The sequence below is a fragment of the Lissotriton helveticus genome, chromosome 4_1, assembly GCF_964261635.1.
Source record: "Lissotriton helveticus chromosome 4_1, aLisHel1.1, whole genome shotgun sequence".
Classification (NCBI taxonomy): Eukaryota; Metazoa; Chordata; class Amphibia; order Caudata; family Salamandridae; genus Lissotriton; species Lissotriton helveticus.
In genome coordinates, this window is record NC_136063.1 from 474,605,859 (window position 1) to 474,632,767 (window position 26,909).

General features: G+C 42.7%; 1 protein-coding gene across 1 annotated transcript in view; it reads left to right on the forward strand.

Annotated features, from left to right (window-relative positions):
- The window catches only part of CALB1 (calbindin 1), a 182,913-nt gene that overhangs the window by 104,926 nt on the left and 51,078 nt on the right, over positions 1–26,909 (forward strand). Inside the window, exons 4-5 of the mRNA XM_078687061.1 lie at positions 23,195–23,275; positions 23,382–23,438. Coding sequence (XP_078543187.1) covers positions 23,195–23,275; positions 23,382–23,438 — 138 coding nt within the window. The remainder of the gene's footprint in view (positions 1–23,194; positions 23,276–23,381; positions 23,439–26,909) is intronic.

Sequence of the window (26,909 nt, forward strand, 5' to 3'; positions counted from 1 at the left end):
TAGTACCCAATTTACATGAGCCGTTTCCCCATTCTACATGCTTTGTGGTCACAGTTTGTACAGCAAAAAGCTGGTGCTAATGGCAATCAGAGAAGGAACATAATCAGAGTCTCGGGCAGCAATCACCATGTTTGCAGACTCCAGCCCTCCCCCTTAAAGCTTAGAGTGCAGGGTGCAGGGATGTACTTGAAAGGAGGCCGCTTGCTTGTGCATCCCCCAATACCCTTTGGAAGCAGGAACGCAACAGTTTGTGACAATGTGAGGATGATGTCTCCAAGTCTCTTCTTCTCCAAGTCTCCTCTGTGCCCACTCATAACGGGCCTTCAGGAGGGCATTTTGCTGTCTCGTGGGTGACAGACACTGAGTACACCCCTGGTGAGTCAGCTACACCCGTGAGTTATTCTGTATTACAAGGACAAATGCAGGTCCTATGCGAGGAATTGTCATGGACTGGACACTCTGAAGGTCTTATTCTTATTTGCCCAAAGACATAGAGGTGCTACCCAACACATAATGTACACTTGAAAGGTGTCAAGAAAGTCACAAAGTGAAGGGTTAAAAACCCTTGGCATTCTTGATGGTTCTTAGTTGAAGGTGGTAATGGAATGTAGATAAGCAAGCCACCTAACGCCGACCTTAATTAGGGCGAAGAAACAAACCTGCACTTTGTCTTCTAGGAAATACAAATTAAATAGACTTTTCCTACAAAAGAATGGACACAAATCTGGGACAACAAATAGCAAATGATTGATGAACAAATGTATTGGGATGCATGCATCTCTTACTGTCGCCTCATTTTATATATATTAAACAGGAAATTATATCACAGGAAAAAGATTAACTCCATCTTGGTTTGGGAACCTCAGGCAAAAATCTGTAGAAAAGTTACCATCGTGACAAGGGCCTTACATACGTCTAGTCATGCCTACCTCTTCTGTGGTATGGTCTTGTTCTGGTGAGAGAACAAGAATCACAAGTGTGACATCTCCATTCCCTTGCAATCAGCCATGTTCAAAATGTGGCTCTTCAATGTCGGTGTTCGATGCAAGCAACGGAATATCCCTCTGGATGACTGTAACTGTGGAAATGCCAATACTGTCTGGGCAGAGCAGATACTAACACTTGCACTAAGTATTGAGTCCAGGGACATGTTGTCTCACCATGTGGTGAGCACAGAAACCAGGGTAACTCTGCCTTGTTCGAAGTGCTCTCTGTCTCTGGCATCACTCACCATTTTTTAAGGCAATCTTCCGCCACAAGGATGTAAAACATTCATGACCACGTTCATGACCCCAGTTGCATCGCACTTGCACCATGCTACATGGTACATGCGCAACGCAACTCAAAAATGAGTCTTATGAAGCCACGCAAGGCCACCTTGCGTGGCCATCAGTGGCTTCATAAATTTCAAGTATAGCAACGCAGCACACATCGCTGTGTTTCCTTACTCTGCGCTAGGGAGATGTTCCATGGGCATTGCATGGGTGCTCCCACATAACTCTATTTCCGGTTCATACCCAGACTTACCTGAACTGGCAAACCTGAGAATGCGCCAAAAAGATAAGTCTTCCCAGGAGAGGCGTAACAAGGAGAAATACCTTTAATCTTGTTGCATCCTCTTTCTATGTGTGCAGCATTCTGCAGCACACATACATAGAGGAAACTGCCTCTCAGGATAGTTTTTGTGCAGGAAGGTGCCCCTTCATGCACAAAAACAATCCTGTATGCAGCACAGCACCCTTGCACTATGGTGCAACGGTGTCTGTGTTGTACTAGGCCGCCATAACAGCACCAGTGCAGGAGGAAAAGGCAGGAATGTGCCATATTCCTTTGAACACAGCACATTCCTGCCCTTTCCCTGTCACACAGTGCAGGGCAGTAGGATGACTTGCTGCGCTACACTACGTGACAAATCTCATAAATATGCCCCTAAGTATCCCTGAGGTGTGAGCTGAGCCGGTCTAATCTTCAGGATTGGAAGGGCAAATGCAATTGCCTCAATTTCATGCAGAACTGTCAAGAAGACTGTGAGGGCCTGTTGAGCTTCCTTCTTAATTCCTCAAAGAAAGGGCAGCTCCTCCCAGTAGCCAACCAATAGATGAACAAATGTGAGTGTTGAAATGCCTAATACAGAAGGAAACAGGAAATGGTCTAGAGGAACAGGAAGCAATTGGCTATAATGCCTGGCAGCCGTCTTTACCTGGTTAGCTCATTCCAAACTCAAATGTAATGAGGGAAAATCAGAGATTTTACTATACGGTCAATTTCCAAGCCAATTCACTGAATCGGTTTGGCCTCCGGATTTTCCCCGTCCCCTCTCTGAAGGTGGCCCTGCTAAGAACCTGGGCATTTGGTTCAACGAAGATCTGAGGTTCGCAGAGCAGATCAAGCGTCTGACGGGTGCCTGCTTCAGGACCCTCAGATCTTTGAGTAGATTTTTCCCTCTTTTACCCCAGCCAGCTAAAGAAACGGTCGCTAGAGCCCTCATACTGTCCCGCCTGGATTATGCTAACGCTTTGTATCTGGGTTCCCCCTCCTTTCTGGTAAACAAATTGCAGCTTATCCAGAATGCGGCTGCGAGACTCTTGTTGGGTATCTCAAGACGAAATAGCATAAGATCGCATTTAGCCAATCTTCACTGGCTGCCGGTGGCCCAAAGAGTTCAATTCAAGGCCCTGGTACTCACGCATCGAGCCCTTCATGATACTGGCCCTGCCTATCTCAGGAAAAGAGTGACTTTTCATGTCCCAAGTCGCCACCTTAGGTCGGCCTCCCAACGCCGGATGGTAGTCCCCCGCTTCCGGCGAACCAGATTGGGCGGTCAATCCTTTTCGGTTAAAGCCGCTGCTCTCTGGAATTCCCTCCCATTTACTCTCAGGGACACCAGAGACCTTGGCTGCTTTAAGAAGCTTCTTAAGACTCATCTTTTTAATGTAGCCTATTAAAGTTGTTATGTTCTGCTGTTCAGCTCTCGACTTCTCTGTGGTTATGCTTCGCGCCGGGATACTCACGAGTAACTGTGCGCGCAATAAATATCCATATAACATAACATAACATAATGGATTGATAAAATGCTTCAAAAGATATCCTAGCAATTATTTTGGACAGGTCACGTGGGGTGTAGCCAACTGCAGGACTGGATCATATTGGTCATCAGGACTCCATTAGCCATCTTATTTTCCCCAAATGCCCCAGCAATAGTGAGCACTGGCAGACTGCGCAAGCCCTGAGAAAAACCAGTGTGAACCAAAGTCCCGCAGCCCCTGCCTCGACGAGGTCACACACCCAAAACGTCATTGGCCGCAGGAAACCACTAAGCTGCACAGAGAGAAGCGCTGACACTAAATGTGAGGTAAATCTGTGCCGTCTCAGCCAACACCAAGCTGGTAACATTGACGTGGCAAATAACAAGCCCTAAACACTTTGGGTCATAATTATCAAATAATTACGCAGCACAAGTCACCTTGCTGCACTGCACTGTGTGATAGGGAAAGGACAGGAATGCGTCATATTTAACAGTATACGGTGCATTCCTGTGATTTCCCAGCGCTGCCACACAATGTGGTGCCTGGCACCAACGCAGGCATCCTTGCATGGTGCTCCATGGGCATTGCATGTTGGTAAACAGGATTGTTTTTCCTGCACAAAAAGAATCCCCTGAGGCCTATTCCACTTTCCACGTGTGTGGCAGAATGCAGCACACACAGAAAGAGGAAGTAATGAGGAGAAGTAAGGATATTTCTCCTCGTTACATCTCACCTGGGGAGGCTTAGCATTTTGACGCAATCTCACATTTACCAGTAATGGTAAAACTGAGAATGCACCAAACCCATGGGTGGATGCGTGGGACATGCATGGAACAGTTCCCCGGGCAGAGTAACGCGATGCAGCTGTTTGTACTGCGATGGTTACTCTAGATGAATCAAGTTACACAAGGTCACGCAAGGTGACCTTCTATGGCATGATAAATAAAATTTAAGAGTTGTGTCACTCTTGCACCCTGTTGCATGGCACAAAAGCGACACAACCCTTTGATAAATGTGCCCCTTTGTTTTTCACATATTGCTACCTATTGCCTCGGCTGCTGCTGTTCCTGAGTATTTAAAAAACAAAGTATATCCCATATTTGTCCTTATTATGGGTTTCAAAATCTGGCTTAGTATGTGCTCCTTGATGATCTGTTGTCTGCTCCTGTAACCACCTGCAGGCCTGATGTACATACATATGGATTTGCCTTTGCTGATATGCTCATGAAATCCTGCAATCTAGGACCCGGCTCACACGTCTGCTGTTTTTTTCTACAATTAATTTACATCAGATCAGTTCTGCTTAATAGTTGCCGATGTGCTTCCATGTGTTTTACTCAGCAATACGGTGGTTTGTACCTTCTGTTACATTTTGCATTGTACTTGCTGTGGGAATATACGTTTAGTCATTTGGAACCTGTCTTACTAAACTCTCAGATGTTAGGCAGCCGTTTTTCTCATTTAATGCAATGAAATGCAGAAGACTCCAGTCAAATATGTCCCTGTGGCATCTAATGCTGGGTGATTTTAAATTAATAAAAGCCGCTATTAGATCTAGTTATATAAAGAAACCAAAGGCATTTCAGAGCACAAAGCCCATTCTTAAGAAATTCCCCGGTGCTACCGTAATGCCTACAACCCCTGAAACACCTACACACCTCACTCCCTTCTTGTTTGTGTTCTCCGGACCGTGGACCTGCCTGAGGCTCCAGTACCTGCTCTGTCGCTGGCTGGGGTGCCAGGCTGGCATTATTAATAATAATAATAAGGTGTTTTGTGAAGCGCACATTTACGTCAAAAGACGCGTCCCAGCGCTGCGGTTCCCAATCCTCTGTGTCAAGCAATGAAAACCAAGCAATGAAAACTAGAGGGCCAGGCGAGATGGATCTAAAAAGCCAGGTTTTCTGTTTTTTTCTAAAACGAGATTTCTGGCTTTTCCTGTCTGAGAAAAAGAGGTAGAGTTCCACGATTTTGCTGTTATGACACTAAACGAGCATCCTCCTATGCAAGTTTTTTGGATTCTAGAGATAAGTACTAGCCAAGTGCTAGCAGGCCTCAGAGTTCTTTGAAGGGAGTAGGCTGAGGTCATAGGGGGAGGTACCTAGGACCCTTGCTATTAAGAATTGTGTGGCAGATGCCTTGAAAGAGACTCGTTCTTTCAGAGGGAGCCAGTGCAGTGTGGCTACGGCAGGAGCTGAGGGTGGCGACTGGGCAAATGCAGCAGTAAACGGGCAGCCATGTTCTGTGCCCGTGGGAGTTGCATAATACGCGCCTACCAGACTCCCAGATATAACACATTGCAGTAGTCCAGTCGAGGCGTAATACGAGACTGGACCACTGTTTTTCTAGCTTCATTTGGCAGAAATGCACACGTTTTTTTAAGGATTTCAAGATCCCAGATTTTAAAATCGAACCAGATGCCTAGATTTTTTATGAAGGGGCACAAATATGCGGTGTGACATAGGACCTCGCCATAGGCGTCTTGATGTCAGGCACTGTCACACCAGTGAATTCCATAGAAAACAGCCCAAATGTTACAACAAGTTTTTGTTGCAGTGAGTATTCTAAAGAGCGTGGCCCAAGTGCTGTGGGTCGTTAAAGCTGCAGTGCATGTTCATTATGACCATTAGATTAAATGCTTAAATGTTTACGTTTTGCTCCCTAACGCAATCCCTCGTAGATCCCAAGTAAAACATTTCTCTGCATAATTGAATACAGACATACAAGGGATATACAGCAAAATCCCAAAATAAACTTCTATATATTGTTTTCCTTCTGAAGTGTAAGGAAAAAGGCATTTGTATTGTAAAGTTAAACTTACTGAGTTTACATTATCTCTTTTAATAGCTAGCAATGATCATATAACCGTACATAACATAAATATAAAATATATTGGGTTGATTTTACATAGAGCAGAAGTATTCATTTCATAGTTCCTCTTCCTTCGCTGGCCATAGGCAACACTAATTGAGGCTATCTTAATAAAAATTATACAGTTGGGAAATCATGTTACACCTTCTCAGGTTAATAACGCAATGTGAACTAATTAGTAGCATCATAAGCTGATTGCCACTTGAGATACGAAATTAATTTCTAGGAGGCAAACGCCATGCTGGTTGTCATCTCCATCTTTCAAAATATTTAAGTTAATCAAACCAGACTTCTTGCACAGCCTCCACGCCACTCTGCAGAGCATTGCAATCCGCAGGGCTACCACTGTTATGCAGCAGTGAAGGACCACACAATGTGACAAGGTTATCTAAATTATGCAGAAAGAAAAGGTAACTTATGCGGTACTGTGTAGCAAATATTCACTGGCAGGATTTTTGACTCACTTGTGTTACAAACAACATTTATGTTACTTGAAATCTGCTAACCATGCTAAATATGTGGGAAATGTTGTTGCAAATATGTTAAATCCATAATGAGGCAGTAAATGCTGCAACCACTTAATCACATACATTAATGGTTCCTCGCCACTTTCCATTGTTTTATCAATAATTTACTCAAGAAAGGTGTGTATAACCTAAACATTTTATGGTAATTATACTTCTGCTTTGTTTTTTATGATGTCACCAGAAGCTTTCAACGGCAAAACTGGCACATATCGTACTGTTACACTGTTGCCCATTATCTCTCTTTTTCTCTCTCTCTCAAAAAAAAAAAAAAATATATATATATATATATATATATATTATTTTTTTATTTTTTTTCAAAGATGGCCGCTGCATTGGCTTTCCAATTACAAACTAACCGTCATCTATGTTGTTGATGGGAATGTGAAAAGTGGCTTTAAATGGCGCCGTGTAATATTGCACAGGTTGACACTGACGAAGCCTTCTGGCGAAACGCGTCTGTTGTGGGGGTTAGGGGCTTGAATTAAAAATCATCATCTTCGACATCGGTGTGCCGGTCATTCTTCTAGCCTGATTGGAGTGGATTGTGTGGAATATATATATATATATATATATATATATATATATATATATATATATATATATATATATTGTTAAGTTCAGTAAATCTTTATTTCGATGATAACAACCATCATAAAAACACAAGTTATAAAAATTAATATACATTACAATACTGAACTATATATAATATGTATATATATATATATATATATAGCTCGATATAAGTCAAGGATAAAGAGAGGCACACATTGTTGCAAGAAACACACACATCGAGAGCAGTAGAGCGGTAGAAGATCCAGAGTGCCTAAGACTAATTACGAGTTACTCAACCGCTGCAGGGAAGATAAGAGCTATCCTATGTAGAAACTGGAAAACGCTACAATCAGATAGTGTGGTGGGCAGGGAACTCCCAGACTATCCTAAAATTTTGTTTAGAAAATCTCGATCTATAAGAGATCATTTAGTGGAGAGTTACCTTCCCCCGCTTAAAACAGGCTCCAATCTACAGAAGCTTCATGGTTCTTTTCCATGCGGGAAATGCAAAGCTTGCACTACCAGCAAGAGAGTAACTACATATCAGACTCTGGGGTGTCGGGAAAAGAGAAAGATTACCAAATTTATAACCTGTACCACAACCCATGTGGTTTACTGCTTGGAATGCCCATGTGGCCTCCGCTACGTGGGCAGCACCATACACTCTGTAAAAATGAAAGTCTTAGAAAACCAACGAGCGATTGCAAACAACGATGCCAGTTACCCTGTGGCCCGTCACTTCCAAAGCCACCATAGCAGCAGCAGGGCACTCCTACAGTTCTTCTGTTTAGATTGTATCCCTAATGAAATTAGGGGAGGAGACAGGGAGAAGAGGTTATGACGTCTGGAGTCGAGATATATTATCTAGCTCCAGACGAAATTTCCCAGTGGGCTGAATGGACGGGAGGAGCTGGTAACACATCTGTGATATGAATATTGAGCGCAGCACAAGTAGAGTTCTGGCAATGGAGGACTAAAAAATGGTGTAAATATTAACACATAGCTCATGTCAAGGTGGATATTATGCATGAGATGACCCACTTTATCTATTTAAGCCCATCTAGGGGTAGTGAGTTGTAGCAGTGTGTGAACATATTAAATATGGAGAATGCATATGTCCATTCAGGGCTTAGTAACGCAAATTGAAATATTTCAATGACGTGATATGCAGTGTGCGAAAAGTGGTAGAACTGATTATCCACTAGATAACAATGGAGGCGGAGTGAAGTTGAGAACTGTCTCCTTCGTATATTGTGCAATAGCCCAATCGATTTATGCTTTTACACTACAATGAATTGGAAGTATAATTGGTTTTCATAAAAAACAGAACAGATGCTATGGGTATAATAACCCAACTGATTTAAGTTTGTTTTATTGCAATGAATGAGAATTGTAATTTGACGCTATGCAATGAAAAAAATCACACAGTTAATAATGAATTGAACTCATACCACTTTGCACAATCCAATATGGCGCTGACCATTTGTAAATGAATTGTTCTTCAATAGTTTTGTTAATTTTAATCTATATGTACTTCCTTTTCTATGGCGCCCGTCGACACTGACGAAGGCTGAGGCTGTAACACGTTTGTTGTTTATTTTCTGTGCAAGAATAAATCTGTATTTGGATTTAAAACCAACGAGAGTGCTGGTACTTGCTTTTTGAACAGGCAGCGGAATGTCACATCGATATATATATATATATTTATATTCAATTCTTTCTTTATTCGATTATTAAAAATAATCATAAAAAACAATCATCACGTAAAATGCACAGTAAACATCAGATAAATAAGTAAAAAATTGCACATAATAATTAAAGTTAAAATAGTATGCCAACATAATGAGTTTAAAAAAAAGGCTCCCACAGAAAAATACACAGCAGTATTGGCTACCATACACAAAGAAGGAAATGCAGGCCTTCATTGTCGATAGGCAAAGTTTTTAAAATAGGTAATAAAAATCTGTGTTTAAAAGGTTCATAGTATCTACAGAAAAGTGTAAAGTGCATCAGTGTCTGAAGGGAGGTACCATCACAAGGGCACACAAGTATACTTTTAGAATCATACTGTCCCAAAGGGAAACAGCGATTGCACCTGATAGATCCAGACGGAACTTGGTCAAAAGTGATCTTTCCCAAACATTATTAACCTGGGAGGGATGTAGTTAAGTACCCTGACATTCTTATACATAATATAAACTCCAAACATGGTTTCTCAAGTTCCTTCACCTCTATAGAAGCAGATGCAAGTCTCAGAAACCCTTTCTTGGCCCAGCCAGCCTCCATTTTATTCAACAGATGTGGGGATAAAACAACTCAGGCTTTCCCAAACTGCTGGCAATGCTCGGAATATAATTTAGCCGAGGGGTTTTATGGCCCAAATCACATGCCAAACTCTCAGAAATGATCTCCCTATTAAATTGAGTATGCTTATACCCTCAAACCGCAATCAAGAGGAGAAGAGCTGCACGCCTAATGCGATCTTCCACAAAAACTAGGACTAATTCTTAGTGCAGAAAAAACGAATAATAAAGTAAACAAAGGTTAAAGTGATGTTATAGTTAGGTAAGGTAATATGATTTTAGCTTACGTTTAGAAAAAAGTACAAATTCACTGGGGAAAAAAAGGTTAAAGTGATGTTATAATTAGGTGTTCTAACAATATAAAAACTACTGTCTGAAAAACAAAATTCTAGGACAAAACCAGGTCATATTAAATAGCTGCAATAAAGTTTCCCAATAGTCCTGATTTAGTCAGTGATATTGTGATATTCTTCATGTATGACAGCCCATGACCGCTCATCTCTCTCCTGCCCTCCCTTCTCCTGATGATATAAACTTCATTTTTTGCGTATCAGTTGGTTAGTATCTAAGGAAGGAACTTGGAATGCCCCAAAAGCATATTTAGGGCATTGAACTACTTACAATACAATTTATTTTCCATAAATATTATGTAAACTATAGCGGATTTAAGCAGGGATGTAGTTATCAATAGTGCAGCCAATGTAGTGGCTCCAGTGGGCAAAGGTCTGAGAAGTCTATTGCATCCCACTTATAGTTGATATTTACTATCAAACCAAGGAATGGAGGCCCATTTTCTTTGCTTGCATTAGGAACTGTAGCACCTTTGTGATGCCAGTGGTTTCAAAGAACATACAGACACAAAAGGCTTAAGAATGACTGCCTTTATAAGGTCACAAAGTTTCAAGCTAGCTTGGCTTGCAGTATCATTGTTATCTGTATTCAAGGGTATTTTATTCCATGTGAAACATTGGACTTCCTTTTATTCCAAATTACTCTGTTGAAGCTTTCGTTTGACTCTCATTCCTACTTTTTTAGTGTTTCCATTTCAGTATTTCTAATAAAGTGTTAATGAAAATATTGGGCCTGATTCAAACAGGTAAAATTACGTGTGGAGATCCACTTACGTGTAGATATACTCCTTCACCTAGGTATAACTCTCTCCTTTTTTGCTGTTCACCATTTCTAAATGATCATTTACACCTAGGTGAAGGCTTATGTCTCCAAGCCTTTAAAAGAGAGGGTGGAGCCTCCAAGGACGTTCAGTTAATTGGCACATCCTAGTTGAGGTCTCCCCTACCAGGGTGGACTTTATGACAGGATAGAGAAATGTATGAAGTTAATAAAAAAATTGTTTAAATATTGTAATGGAAAATATAAATGTATAATAATTTAAAATAACTAGCATTAACTTGAAATTAATAAAATAAAAACACATTATTTCTTCAAATTAAAATGTGTAATAACTTATATAATAGATTAATCACTTAGGGGTTTAAAAAAATAGAATACAGGTTATAAGGTTGCAGTCCTCTCTTCCTCTCACTTAACAATCTAAATAAAGACAGACCAAACATATACATTGAAAAACAATAAGAAATTACTAAGTGTAAGAAACTGCAATGCTAACTTGTGGGGAGGTCGACTCAGTCTTCTATGGTGGACCTGTCAGAAAGCCAATCATTCCAGTGCTTAAAAGTGAAAACCGGTTTCATTGAGGAATCCTGGGTTTACCCCTTATAGAAGGGGCTCAAAGAGCAGGATTTCACTCACAGAAAAATTGCTTAAAATAGTTTAGCAGCACCAAAAAAACACTAAAGTCAAGAAATCTATCAAGTAAGAAATTTAAAACAATGTATTAAAAATGGAAAACATCAAAGACATAAAAAAAAGTCCAAACATACAAAAAATACATTCAGAGGAATAGGAGTTGTGATTTTTTTTTTTAAATTAATTTATTATTTAATTTTTTGTATTATTAATGTGCACTTAAAAAAAATGGTATTTCACTGAAAGGTATCCAGAGCATAACCTAGAGGTCATTCATACACCAAAGAAGAAAAACAGTGACTGACTAGCTGCTCAGCCTCACAAAGGCCGGGCGAGCTGGGGAAGAGTCAGTTACATTGCTGGCTGGTGGACACGTTTTTCTGTGAAATGAAGCTGGAGTTTCCATCATCTCTTTCTGGTAATGAAGAGTTTAGTACACTGTCATAAAAGACGTTTTGAGCACGTTCATTAGTCATTTGTTTGAAATGAGATTTCCTACTTGAGACAGGCTTTTAGACCTATCAGATGGGTTTGTACAATGTGATTGCTGCAGATTTGGACCTGCAGCTGCATACGCTGCGGTGGAGGTCACACAGGTCAACAAGTCTTCACTGCAGCCCACAAGGGGCATCAGACCACCCCCAGCTCCACCTTCTGTGCACGTTGACACTGGTGCTGCAGAAAGGTCGGATATGCCAGTTTTCCCATTTTTCCCATAATTAGGGACAACAGCACACACACTGGGAGTTCTTAAGGCCTCCCATACTATACCAGCAATCTAAAGGGCATATTATCAAGGAACGGAGTTAAAATTATCGCCACTTTAGCGGCAAGAACTGCCGCTAAAGCGGGGATAATGGGCTTGATAATATGCCCTTGAGAATCCCAATAGAAGCCCATGTTCTAGTGTTAACATGGGCTTCTACTGGAATTCTCTATGGCATATTATCAAGCCCATTATCGCCGCTTTAGCGGCAGTTCTTGCCGCTAAAGTGGCGATAATTTTAACTCCGTTCCTTGATAATATGAAAAATGGTGTTGGATCTAGCCCTGATCTCTTGACTGGGTGAGAGTACTCTGCTTAATTCAGAGACTCTGTCCATCACCACCCCCTGTTGTAAATAATTTTGTCCACCCTAAGCGTGGAAGGGTATACTCAGATGTGAGTCCCTTGCTCATTGCACTATCAGGATTCAAGCAAGTCGGGCCGAAGACGGCTGAAATGCCAGAAACTGGTCCCCGGAAGCTTGTTTCCTTCCCAGTGTAAGAATTGGCTTTTGTAGTCTGGTCTGCCCTGTTCCCATGATGCACTGGGCCAGGGACAGACTAATTTGCATACAGCCAGGTTCTGAAACTGGGATGGTGCAATGAGCTAAAAAATGGTGTTGGATCTAGCCCTGATCTCTTGACTGGGTGAGAGTACTCTGCTTAATTCAGAGACTCTGTCCATCACCACCCCCTGTTGTAAATAATTTTGTCCACCCTAAGCGTGGAAGGGTATACTCAGATGTGAGTCCCTTGCTCATTGCACCATCAGGATTCAAGCAGGCCGGGCCGAAGACGGCTGAAATGCCAGAAACCGGTCCCCGGAAGCTTGCTTCCTTCCCAGTGTAAGAATTGGCTTTTGTAGTCTGGTCTGCCCTGTTCCCATGATGCACTGGGCCAGGGACAGACTAATTTGCATACAGCCAGGTTCTGAAACTGGGATGGTGCAATGAGCTAAAAAATGGTGTTGGATCTAGCCCTGATCTCTTGACTGGGTGAGAGTACTCTGCTTAATTCAGAGACTCTGTCCATCACCACCCCCTGTTGTACATTATCGCCGCTTAAGCGGCAGTAATTTTAACGCTGTTCCTTGATAATATGCCCCTAAGTCCCTACAAATAAAACACATCAGACCACGTAAAATAAGCGAACGCCTCCCGTTATTACCCCTCAGTGTAACATCGGAAGCAGGGCCGGTACTAGAACTTCTGGGGCCCTGGCCGAAGGGGAAGTTGTGAGGCCCCTCTAATTTGCATGTAAAATCCAGTTGCGGCCAGCATGACTCGCGGGTGGAAGGTCTCGCGGGGGTTCGCGTGCGTGTGCGGGGGGGGGTGTAGTTTAAAAATAACATAAACTTACCTTCCCAGGTCTCGGGTCATTTCTGCTCCTGACCTGCTCTCCTTCTTTCCTGCCTCTAGCAGGGACAGGAAGCAGGCAGCCTCCCTCCCCTAAGCCAATCACAGCGCTGCAATGTCAGCCGACCTGCCAGGCGCCTAAGGGGAGGCCATTTTCTCCATGTAGGGTGCATTGGTGCCTACATGGAGAAAGGCCAGAGTGTGCATGACTGGCTTGGTCAGCCCTGGAAGGCAGACCAAACAGTCAGGGCACTTAGCAGTGGGCAAGGCACTCCTCCCCTGCCCTAAAGCAGACCCGCCCACCCCCAACCAAACACTTCTGCTTTCTCGCAGTGTGCATAGCAGAAACATAAAATGGTTGTTTTTGCATTTTGTGTTTCTGCTTCTCGCACTGCGAGAAAGCAGTGGGGCAACGCTCCTCCGCCCACGTGGAGGAGTTTTGAAAGTTACATCGCGGGACTATTGATCTTATTTGGCATCCCTGAAGAGACCTAACGTGGATATCAGTAACAACATGGACAAAAAGATAAATATACAAATGAAATAAGTCCATATATTTTAAATCTGTATTAAATGGATTACATTTGTCACATTGGATGGAAAAGCTAGGTGCAGGTCTCACAAAGATGTATATTATTTACTCCTCGTTAACTGATTGTTTCCAGATGAGTGCATGATACAATTTCCAGTTCTGCCTCATATAGGGAGGAGATACTGTGAGGTAATGAGGGGCGGGATCATTCAAAATATAAAATGACACAAGAGAAAACCTCTCGCACCATGGATATAATTGCAAATTTCAAAAGGCCCCCTTATCTTTCCGTGCCATTATTGTGCTACCTTAGGATGACATTAATACTTCGTAATTTGTTTTAACATAAATCCTCTCATCAGTATCACACACGCACATGCTAAGAGACGTAGGACAATCTTTTTTTGTGTGTAGGCTCTTTACTCACCAGAATTATGTTAAGTTTAAAACACAACACATATAGTAAAAATACATAAGGCCCAAGGGAGAGAATGGCATTTGGACATCGTAGAACAGGATCGTGGCTGCAAGGTGTAGGAGAGCAGGCCAGCTGTCGTGCAAACAAGGCAAATTGTGACTCCCCATTACCCTCTGGTCACTGACTGAGCAGTAAAATACAGCCATAATTTGGGTGCATTGGACACATAACCCCACAAGAACACGGTCCCATTGCACTTTCTACACTATTGATAGCTATGCCCTTCAGTCGTCGCCACTTGCCCTAAGCATGGAATTCATGAATCTGTGCTGCCTCTCAGCATTGGACGATGACAGTGAGGCCCAGGGGAGGGTGGGCCTTGCGTGAGCTGCACAGCAGTTCTGGATCATGGCTGGGCGGTGCCAGGGAGAAGGAACCAGTGACATAGTAATGTTGTCATGGACCGTGATGCAAGAAAGAGCCCTGGTGCCACTGCACCTGCTGCACTATTGTTAACTACACCCCCTGAGAGAGGACCCATAGGCTCATAGCCATGTTCCACTGCTGCTTATCTCATTGGAGGGTGCCTCCTCTTGTGAGTGTTGAACCATGGCTCACATGCCTCACTGTTCTGTAAAATGGCTATGAGGCCCATGAAAGAGAGGGCTGTAGCACACCAGTGGTGCCCTGGAGCAAAATGAAAGCATCTCTCACCCTCGTCCACTGGCTGCACAGTAAAGTAAAGCATAATAGGGGAATATTGAGCTCTTAATATGCTTGAGCCTGGTGTCACGCCACCTGCTGCACTACCGATTGCTATTCCTCTGTTAGAGACACATGCACAAGGCCATGGTCCAGCACTGTGAGAAAATTTAATTGGACCCTGGGGTGGGGCCCACACAATGCACACCCATCTCCTGTGCCTCTTAGCCATGCTGTAGCATTGAGAGGATTAGGATAGACCCATAGGCCTATCTGCACTGAACCATGGCTATGAGGCCCAGGGAGAGGGGCACTCTGCAAGGCCTTTCAGTGCTACACCATGGCCTCAAGATGTGCCCCCCCCACCAAGAGCCCGAGCTGTAAGGCCCAGGGGAGAGTGGATTTTTTTCTACTGCCCCTGACATCCAATCTATGGTTTGGTGCTGCAAGGCCCAGAAGAGGAGGGCCTCTTTCCTGGGGCCACACAGTCTTAGTTCCCAGCCATCGCTGTGAGGGCCAAGTAAGGTGATACATTTTCATTTGTCACTTCACAGGTCAGTTTTTTCTTTTGGAGACACATTGCAGGTATGGGGGCATATTGCGTGTGTAGAGGTATCAGACAATGTGCATTGGAAAATAGGGGCACTATGAGTCACATAGTGTTTTTTTTTTTAATTCTAAATCCCTCCCCTTAAAACAGGCCCTGTTAAAAGATAATGCAGCTGGAGATTGAGTTTATCAAACTTGATTATTTTCATACTATACTTGTGATTGTATCCCTTTACCACCTCTTGGAGTGAGCCTTGACTGCTCGCTGTTGCAAATTTTGAGTTTAGAAAGTAAACTCTGGTATCCAATTAGAATAAAATAGTCTCTAGGTTTGAAACACCAGTGGTAAATAGCTACCACGAAGTCCAGTAAGTACCCTCTGCCACAGGACCTGGTCCGGTGGTTACACTGGACCAGGATATTAGACATGGATATTTGGCAACTAATCTCAGCTTTATGATAGAAATAAACACTGTGTTCTAAAGCTGGGTAGGGCCCACATCAAAGTGACAATTACCTGGGAGGGGCAGACCCTTCGTCTTGCCTTCAGAATCACTGACACCCCAGTTGTGGCCTGGTTGACTAGTTGGAAATGTGAAACCAGGAGGTTACGTTTTTAATCCCGGCCCCAAATTGCATGCTCTTGGGCAATCTCTTTTCTGAATGTATTGCTCTGCTGCTCCCTTTATGGGAAGATTGGGAGTATTTTGAGTCTGTGTAAAAACTACTAGTCCGTGTGATTTAAAAAATGGACTGAATATTACCTTGAAGCAGTGAGGTTCCCGGTCACATGGTATGGGAAACAACCTTTACAACGCACCTTTTACATCACGCTACCATTACAACGCAGTCATTACATTGCAACATCCCTTACATCGCATGCTATTACAACGTAACCATTACATCGCAGGACACTACAATGCATGACACTACAACGCATGTCATTACAACGCATGTCATTACAACGCATGTCATTACAATGCATACCATTACAACGTATAGTACCCTTACACTATCCAACACTTACCCTACTGTTACACCCCCTGGAGTTAGAATAGTAATTTTTACCCCTACACTATCCAATACTTACCATAAATGCAATGTAGTGGTATGTGTTGTAATGGTATGCGTTGTAAAGGTTGTATGCGATGTAATGGAATGCATTGTAAATGTAGTTTCTTAAAATGTGATGTTGTGTCATGCGATGTAATGGAATGCGTAGTAAAGGATGTTGCGATGTGAAAAATGTGTTGTAAAGGCATGCGTTGTAAAAGTATGCTTTGTAACTTCATACAACCCATGGTATAGTCACCTAAATGCAGTACAGTGGAAAAGATATAGGGTTTGCGCCAAGTAGGAGTGCACTGCAGTCCTGGCTCTACTGATTTAACCAACTGTTTGATTCTGGGCAAATAATTTTGTCTCTGTGCCCCGTCCACTGATTTGACAGCAGGGCAGCACTTTGAAACAGCTTTCATGTGAGAAATAGACATTAAAAGATTACTCCCCGGAGAGGTGGAGGTGGGGAGAAGATGTGGCGTTACTTCAGGGCTGCTGAATTTTGACTGTGTCTCATCCTGTGATTCTCGCAAGTCACTTCATCACACTGTACCTAAAAAAAGGAATTTGTCCATGTTTAACGTAACTGGTGCTCACATAAAGCACTCCAATACATTTCAGAAGAAAACGGGTTTCATTTACACATTGAAAGCTATTTGCATTTAAATTACGGAAGGTGCTCCTGATCCTTCATGGTGCATGCCCCCCTCGTGTGCCACAACACCTTCTTTTCTGCCACTGACCAGCATCTCTTTCGCAGCTCATCAGCATCTGAAAGAGTGAGGGTTGCTTGTCTTTATACATGTTAAAACTGCCAGGCCCCAAAATGCGTGCTAATTGGTACTGGCGTGGGAAGTGGACAGCATCCTTAATCACAGGTCAAACCTGGCAAATGCAGACGGGCCTCGTGCGACACGTGGGGCGGAAAGGGGCCCCCTCCCTGGGGGTTAACAGCCATTGCCAAGGGCTGCGAGGCACAGGGGAGGGGGGCCTCTTCCGCTATTCCTAAACAAGCCTGTGAAGCCCAGGGGAGAGGCATCCCTTCCCTGGGCCACGCAGTGCTCACCACAGGCGTGAGGCCTAAGATGTGGTGAGGAAACACTTTTGCGAGGCCCCCTGTTGATGGGCTGAGCGCGGGGCCCTGGGCTTCTGCCCCTGCCTGCTGCCCATGCCTAGCGCCGGCCCTGATCGGAAGGATGCACGGCTGAGTTGACCTGGCCTGCATTTCAACGTGCAAGTCGCAACAGATTAAAGCAACGAGCGCGTGCAGGCCCATAACTTGCTGATACAATTCGCGACATAGAGATCATTCGGTTCTTTATATGAAAATCCTTTGCTGACAAGACTGTAGAATTAGAAAATGAACACTAGTTTTATAATGGCGCGTGGGTCAGTAGAAGCGAGCAACATCTACTACTGAGAGAATGTGCTGTAGTGTCCGAGCACTGCCGCTGAAGTACCAAGTCACATTTTCAGTGTTCCTATGTTATTGCAGAACCAATCGTATGAAGCTGATGACGTGCGTTATTTGTCTCTTTAGTGCTGGTACGCTGACCTGTCTGGGAAGGTACAATCAAGGATTCTATTAGAGAGGCCAGAGTGGATGTCTCGCTCACTTACTGTGCTGACAGTGTTTATAATGGCTTCCTCGAGGGGTTTACGAGAAAGAAATGAGAGCCGCGTAGATGTTCCTTGGCAGCCATCATTCGGAGAAAAGACCCTTAAAAGAAAAAAAATGACAAATCTAAAACCGAGCACATGTAAATAGACAGAGAAGAATGACAGCAGAGGCCAGAAAGGTATTTTACCTACAAAATAATTTTTTTGTTAGAATAAAGATATTTAAAAATGAAACCTTAAACTAGATCACATGGATCACAGTGACAAAGTGTACTTTTGCACGGACTTTTCAACTGATTGATGAATGCAAAATATCGTTTTTACAATTGTCACTTGATGCAAATGTTGTTTTGTGGTTGTCAGGATGTTCAAATGTTGGTGTAAAAATATACATTAGGATTAAAGACTGTATGAAATACTGCTGCCACATTCCACCCACACTCGTGCAGTATTTTTTATATTGATTTTGCTACTGATTTCAATTTATGATATTAAGTTTTTCGGATGCAAAAGAAACCATAAAAGTGCAGAGAGCCAAACATGAAAAAGAAAAATCGTAAAAACATATGAATATTATCAAGGTCTCATAAAAAATACCCTAAAATATGATAAAACTCATGCATATGCATATATACCAGGAATAAAAGAATACAACATTATTCAAAGTGCATTGCGCTACATGATTGCACAGCGGCTCTCAAAAAGGAGCCGACATAAAAACAAGACACATCATCAGTCCTATCAATCAATATGTTCATTTCGAAAGATTGTTCCATAAAACATGCAAAAATAAAATACATGCCATTATTGTAATTACATAGGTAGAAAAAGGGAGGCCTTTTGATACTGGTATCTGTCAACCTCCCCATCACTGTGAAAAGGCATCTGAAGGTTAGGGTTCACTCTCAGATCCTGTGGCTGCATCAGAAACAAGCCCGTAATGTTCTTTTAATCAATTATTATAATAATGTTTTTGATAACACGCGGCACCAAGTTGTGAAGGACTTGGAGTCCGCTGTAGGCGAACTGATTGCAGTGGAAAACGTTGGTTTTTATTTTATCTGGGTGGGAGATTTCAATATTCCTATCTGTTCCATGTCTACCCTGGGGGTATGTGGGGTCAAAACTAATTTAGAGGAAGATGACTTGCACTTCCCACACAACTTATATGGTGAGTCACTAAATAAAATAATGGCGGATCATGATTTAGAAATCCTGGCTTATGCCAAGGATGAACTTGGTGATATTATTCCCACATATGCGGGCCGGAATGCTAATACCGTGATCGATCATGTGTATGTATCATCTAATATTACTTCATTGTGCAATGTCCCAAAGATTGATGAAACCATGTTAAGTGACCAAAATTGTATTATTTTAGAAGCAAATATTTGGGAAGGCAGGCCCTTATCCATTTCACGCACTGTAATGAATATTGAACCCCACAGACCCAATGGTGTGAGAGTAAGATGGAAAGGAGAAAAACCTGAGGCGGTATCAAAATCCATTGTCATAGGGTGCATTGGAGAGATTAATGCCATTCTTAATACTGATCATGACCCAGTAGATATTTTAAGGGATTTTACGATTATTAATAAGGTCATCTACACTATGTTCACTAAAACCGGTTCTGGGAAATCTGTCCATAATAAAGGGTGGTTTGATCACACATGTACTGCAATGCTCACCGAATTAAAACAGGCCTTGGCAGTCAGGCCGAGAGATAAGAAAGCGGTATACAAACTTAGATGTGATTATAAGGTAGCCCTTAAGCATAGGAAGATAGAACTACAGCAAGAGGCCTGGGAAAAGTTGACACAGGCTGCGGAAACTTCTAATTGTGCGCTATTCTGGGCAACAGTTAATTCCCCCTTTCTTAAAGAAGACATGGTCCCAGAACTCACGTCTAATGTCACCAGAGGCATGGGTAGCTCACTTTTCCACCATATTTAAGTCTGATAAACCTCAATGTGCTAATCATAGTTCCTGGCCCATAGTGCCGCTGGATTTCACTATTGCTGAGGTCGAACAAGGCATCAGCACCAGCAAAGGGGGGAAGGCCCAGGGGCCGGACGGGGTGCCCATCGATGTCTATAAAACCGTTCCGACGATGTGGGGCCCCGTGTTAACCAATGTATTTAATGCTGCGGTATGCAATGGAGTTCCACAGACCTGGGGGGAATCTATTATAATCCCTATCTATAAGAAAGGGGATAGGGGGGATGCTAAAAAATATCGTCCCATCTCCCTACTAGATTCATCTGTAAAAATTATGAGCAGGGTATTACTGGTAAGGCTGGAAGAATGGGCAGAAGTGAACGGTATCATTGCCAGCACCCAGTATGGCTTCAGGAAAGGGCGTGGAACCCTGGACCAGGGATTACATTTAAAACTGCTTATTGGGAAGTACACCCAGGCCGAAAAAATCTCTCTTTACCTCTGCTTTGCAGACTTAAGTAGTGCCTTCGACTTGGTGGATCACTCTATTCTTTGGGCGAAGTTGCTAGAAATGGGGGCCCCAGAAGGTATTATTTTCTTCCTAGCATGATTATATGATAACCTTCAAACTAGTGTTCGTTATGGCATAAATGGGGAGTGCACTCCTAAATTTAAGGTTAGGAGTGGGATAAGACAAGGTTGTGTACTTGCTCCCCTGCTTTTTATACTTTTTATCAATGAGGTAGATGCAGTTTTAAAAACAGTTAGTGCTGATGCTCCAAAGGTAAATGGCCTCGACGTACCGGTATTGTTATATGCGGACGATGCCGTGTTACTGTCAAGGACCCCCATCGGCCTCCAGCGCTTAATAGATAGGTTCTCCATTTTTATTAAAGATAGGAAACTACTTATAAATAAAACCAAAACTTACACCATGATCTGTGGGGCAGGCCGTAGGAGATCCCATACCTTTTTCATTGATGGGCACAGGGTGCTCCAAGTTGACCAATTTTGTTACCTACGAATTACCTTTGCCAAAGATTGCACCTGGGCACATGAAATTACCAATGTGCGGGCCAAAATGGCAAAAAGTGCCCATGGGGTTTTTAGATTTGCGGCCAAGATAGGGGATAGATGCATTAGGGATATGTTACAGATTTATCAATCACGATGTGTGTCTATTGCCTTACATGGGGCTGGGGCCCGAGAACACAGTTCTAATGGTTGCCTACAAATAGAGGAAAACATTTTACTCAAAAAACTTTTGTGTCTACCAAAATCCACCCCAAATGATTTAATCCACAGAGAACTAGGGATCAATTACCTGTCAGACCTGATATCTTTGAGGCCGTTGATACTATGGCGTTCGATCTGGCAAAAAGATGAGACAGCCTTGAATAGAGCTGTTTTAATGACTGTCTTTCTGTTGATAACCATCTTAAGATCCCTTGGTTAAAATATATAACACGCAGTTTCCAGGAAAATTTTTATATAAATATTGTGGCCGACCCCTATGCTGCTGTAGCATTGTCTAAACAGGAAATTAAGAGTACGTTTATGAATTACAGGGCAGAGAGATGGGCGAGTAGCACTGGTCAATTATCTACCTGCTTGTTTTATAACAAATTTGGGGGAAATGAGGGGTTTCAACTATATTTAAGTCATGTGACCAGACCCTCGCATAGATTTGTTCTTACCAGTTTGAGGCTTGGGCTCGTACATCATCTGGTGGCCTTTCCGTCTCTTAAAAAACACCCAGCTGGTCCCTGCCCGTGTGACGGCCAATCGGTACAACGCACCCTGCACTTTCTTCTGATATGCAATCTTTATAGGAATTTACGCATTGCTTATTTAAAACCGATCTTTGTAAAATATGGAGTCCGCACTGTTAATGATTCTATGAAATTGCTTTTTCATATGCATAACCCAGATGTTTGCTTTTTTACCGGTACCTTTTTATATAAATCAATTCATGCAAGGAAAAGAATGATGTTTTAATATTCTGAGTGTTTAATTGAATTAATAAACTCTGTATTTTCATTTTTGCCTATATGTGTATGTTATCTTGTGCTTTTATGGTCATTGTTTTATATGTACCGAATTAAAGCTTTATGAAATGAATCATAAAACTCATGCATATGCATATATACCAGGAATAAAAGAATACAACATTATTCAAAGTGCATTGCGCTACATGATTGCACAGCGGCTCTCAAAAAGGAGCCGACATAAAAACAAGACGCATCATCAGTCCTATCAATCAATATGTTCATTTCGAAAGATTGTTCCATAAAACATGGAAACATAAAATACATGCCATTATTGTAATTACATAGGTAGAAAAAGCAAAAATGCCATCAGTCAAATGTTGCGGAAAACAAATACTCATAACCAGATACAAGCGTATAAAATGTATGTGAATGACATTTGCTTACTCCTTACTAATCCATCTAGTGGCAGGATTACATCGATTGTATTCGATCAGATGCAATTTGCCCGTCACTTCCAGATTACTTAGATTGCATAGGTGCAGGTGCAATGTGGCACCAATGTTTGCACATTGCATTAACATTTTGCACCAGTCAGCCAATCCAAGGCCCTTATTTACAGAGATTTGGCATAGGGCAGCGCAGCAAGTCATCTTGCCGCACAGCCCTACGCCAAAGTGAAAGGGCAGGAAAGCACAATTTTTATGCAATTCGGTGCATTCCTGTCCTTTCTTCCTGCGCTGGCGTAATTTTGGCTGCCTAGCGCCAACGCAGGAACCCTTGCACTAAGGGTGCCTGTGTTAGCAGCAGGATTGTTTTTGTGCAGAAAGGGGCATCCTCATGCTCAAAAACAATCTAAGAGGCATTTTCCCCTTTCAATGTGTGCGTCAGAATGCTGCACTCATAGAAGGAGGAAAAACGAGGAGAATTAAAGATATTTCTACTCGTTGCACCTCACCTCAGGAGGTGTAAGGATTTGGCACTTCCCCAGGTTTACATGATCTTGTAAATCTGGAGCAGCATTTAAATCCATTGGTGTTGCCAAGGAAACCCCACCACAATGCCCATGGAGTGCCTCCATGACTTGCTGCGCTGCCCTGCGTCAAAAACATGTAAATAAGCCCCTCTGTGCCATCCTGCCTTTGGTGTCTGACAGTAAGGCTGCTTGCCTTTGGAAATAACAAGCGTGTTCCTAAAATGCCGCTTCTTTTCTATGTTTCAGCTCGCTCAGATCCTGCCCACAGAAGAGAACTTTCTGCTGTTCTTCCGACAGCAGCTGAAATCGAGTGAAGAATTCATGCAGGTACTGGCTGCGACTTTATTTCATGTGGCACATTGGACTAAGGGGGGGCTGGGGAGCTGTGGGGGAGTGTGGTGTGCCTGACGCCTCTTTCACTTGTCCCTTGTAGACATGGCGGAGGTATGACACCGACCACAGCGGCTTCATCGAGACGGACGAGCTGAAGGTAATGCGCACTGCACAGCACGCTGCATTACACAGCCTGTAATCAGTACACTCAGGCCGCTGGGAAGGAATCAGCTTGCAAACAGTAGTCTTTTTTTAGGGCGTTTAACAAGATGAACTGAAGTGGCATAAAGTCAACTCTGCTGGAGGCAGCAGCACACCACAGTAGTATTGCCTTTATCTGATGAAAGAGCTGTGACGGTAGCGTAACCAACTCGTACAGTCAGTCTGATGACAACTAATAATTGGCTGCATGGATGGATAGATATATAGACAGACAGACAATCAGACTATGGTTCAGCAGCGGTTACCAGAATAAATACTTAAGTGGCCGCTGGAACCAATGGCTCCGATAGCTAACAACATGACGAGAAAGCCTTAGAGGAAGCCTAAGCAAAGACATATAGGGCCTTACTTAGAGTTTAGCAGACCACATACTCCGTCACAAATTTGGTATTAGAAATGCACTATAACCTTTGGCACTTTTAATATGGAGTTGGGATATCAACCATGTTTTGATGGAGCACCCTGTCCACCAAACTCTAAATAGCGCCCTTAATCTTGAAGTTCTCTATAGTATACATCTCACGTGGTCAGTACGTCATCCTCACAGGTATGAGATCGCCATTCTATCATGTTCTTAGGGCAGTTACTGGCTTCTTTGGTAGTCATCAATCACTGAATGAAGTAGATCATTAAGTGCACAATCTTTTAGTGACACACATGGACTCTTCAGCTCTGATGGACCAGAGGAGTGCTTATTGCATAGGGTTTTCGATCAAGGCAAATAAACCATATGCCTTGAGATCTCAAAAGATTTAAACATAGTATGGAACCACCTTAAAATCATTCTTTCACTGATTCCATTTAAAAATGTTACTTCGAGGTCTTTATGCAACGCCCACTTATAGTCTTCAAATGAATATGATTTAATGTAAAATCAGTGTACCTGGATTATGAAAAACCTGCCCAGTGGTTGCTTTCTTTGTATCGCTTATCTTCACTGTGTAGCGTGACATCATCAGTGTAATGCTAAAAATGCATCTGTGCAACCTATACAACTCGGTCATTCGCCTCAGTGGCCAGTATTACAGGAGGGAAGTGATGTGCATTTCCTTGTACTTTTGAATGTTGCTTTATTTTGGAGGCTCAACCTATTGCAGTGCTGGAAATGGAAAGGATGTGCTCTAGGCATTTGTAAAACTGGGGTGCTGGGGGCAGAAGGAAAACAGACTCAGCAAGATCATGAGGAACAGAAGCAATTACTCTCAGCCTATGATCTATCAGTGCATAGTCATTATTTTTACAAACTACTCCCAGAGAAATTAGCAGGCAAAAAAGTGGTTCTGGCTTACCTTACTTATGACAAATAGACCCATTTTAAGGCAGCTGAGGAAGGTAAGGCACCTGCCATAGACATCTATGTGTGACTGGCAGATGCCAGGGTACAACTCTTAAAGTGTCCTAGGTGGACAGAGATCTGTGCAATCATTGGTCACAGGGAAGAGTCATCATAAAATAGGTTAGTGTGACCACAGCAGAGCATTACGGGCAATGTACAGATTTATGGGTTGTATTCTAGATAAACAAGCTTAGAAGGTACAATGTGTTTGTTGTGGAGGTGCTTCTGTAACTAGTAAATCCCACGCACAAAAGCCGGCAAACAACTCCAAGCACTATGCACCAGTTTCAACCAGTGCCATCTAAGCTGCAAGACAGACATTCGAAACCATGAAGGTTTTGACTGAATATTTTAGTCTTCTAAGGTTTCTGAAATGGATTTGTAAGAGTTGGGATGTTGTACTTATTATTAAGTTACAAAAAAATGCAGCTAGTATTGACTCTTATATACATGGCCATTATTAGTGTAATTCCATACTTGGACAAGCATACTCTACTTATTTACAAAGCTTACAGGAGGTTGACATAGTTCTAGCTTTTCTGAGTACACTATTGGAAGACTGTCAAGTGTGGTGTAAACGCAGCTGCCAGTTAAATAAAAGTCATTATGACATGTAGAGTTTAGGAAAGTAATCTCACTCTCAATGTATCTCTTTGCCAGCTTGTAAAACGACAATCATTTCTAACAGGAATGACCATGGCATGGTATATGGGAACGCACCCCTGTCCTGAGTGCCACACTGCATGTGAATCTGGTATCCTGATATTTTAATTGGTCCAGCCAGCATGCTAATCTACTGTGTGGGCTGAAACCTAGGCCTGTCCACGGCAAACACAAGTCCCATACTCTGTTCAGTGACTAAGCATACCCACCTTAGCTACACAGGATTACTCCCAATGTCTTGGGTTAAAGTTATATTGGGGTGGTGACAGTGTACCAATTTTTGATGATTTACGGTTCTGGACAGAGCTCTTTCTGCCTTACCGAGAAGAGAGCAGCCCATCTTATCACTTGTGCAAAGCTTCACTAGGACGTGATAATCGGACCTTTACACTGTCATGTCATGTCGAATGCATGTGTGCACAGTGGATGCATGGCACATGTGTCATAGCGGGTCCCCATTAGTAGTGTAAATGTAAACATTTGCCCAGTAGGATCCATTTTTTGAATGTCCATTGGTTTCAACATGGCACAAAATGGAGAGTGGGTGCAGCTTCTAGACAGTGGAAGTGTATTGCCTGCTTTCTTGAGACTGGAAGGTGGAGACTCAAACACTGTAGTGAGGAACAATGGATACAGGGCTACCTTCAGAAAATCCATGAGGTCCATTTAGCAAGGGGGTGCTTATTAATCCTTCCTGAACACTGCCACTTGGTGGGTGATTGGGGAGAGGCGATGACTCTGCAGGTTCTGTTGCTAAAAGTGTTATGCATTTTTATGTGTCCCTGATAACACTTTTGGAAGGTTGATAACAACCAGGTGCAAGAGAACTTACACTTATTGTGCTCTTATTTTGGATACTCCTGCTTAGAGCCTGCATCATCACTACCTGCTGTGATTGCCATCCCCTTGTACAGAGGCTACAAATTTGTACTACTGCCAGAAAATACAATTTGAAAGGGAACCACCTCAAACCTGTTCCATAATTTTACATATTGGCTCTGAAAAATGAGTATAAAAGTGGGAATCAATTTACCAGATTTGCTCCAGTTCAAAGTTCTTCTTGACCAAGGAATTGAGTGCTCTGAAGAGTAGTCGAAGAGCTGCTATGCAACCAGGGCTGGTGCTGTCTGACAGACAATTTCCTGTAGGTGAAGGGACATCCCTGGGAGTCTGCATAACTTCTGGAGAAGCTGAGCATCTGCCAAGAGCCTAAAAGCCTATCTGCAAACTTAGAACATATGTGTCTGCTCACACATGGAAGGAGAGTGCCTAGCCCTACATGCCGGGACACAGACCAAGAAGAGCAGCCCAGATCTGTCCCTGGTATATAAAGGGAGACTTAACACACCATGTAACAAGCATCATGAATGTTATAATCTATAGCTCGTTCTATATAATGACTACATA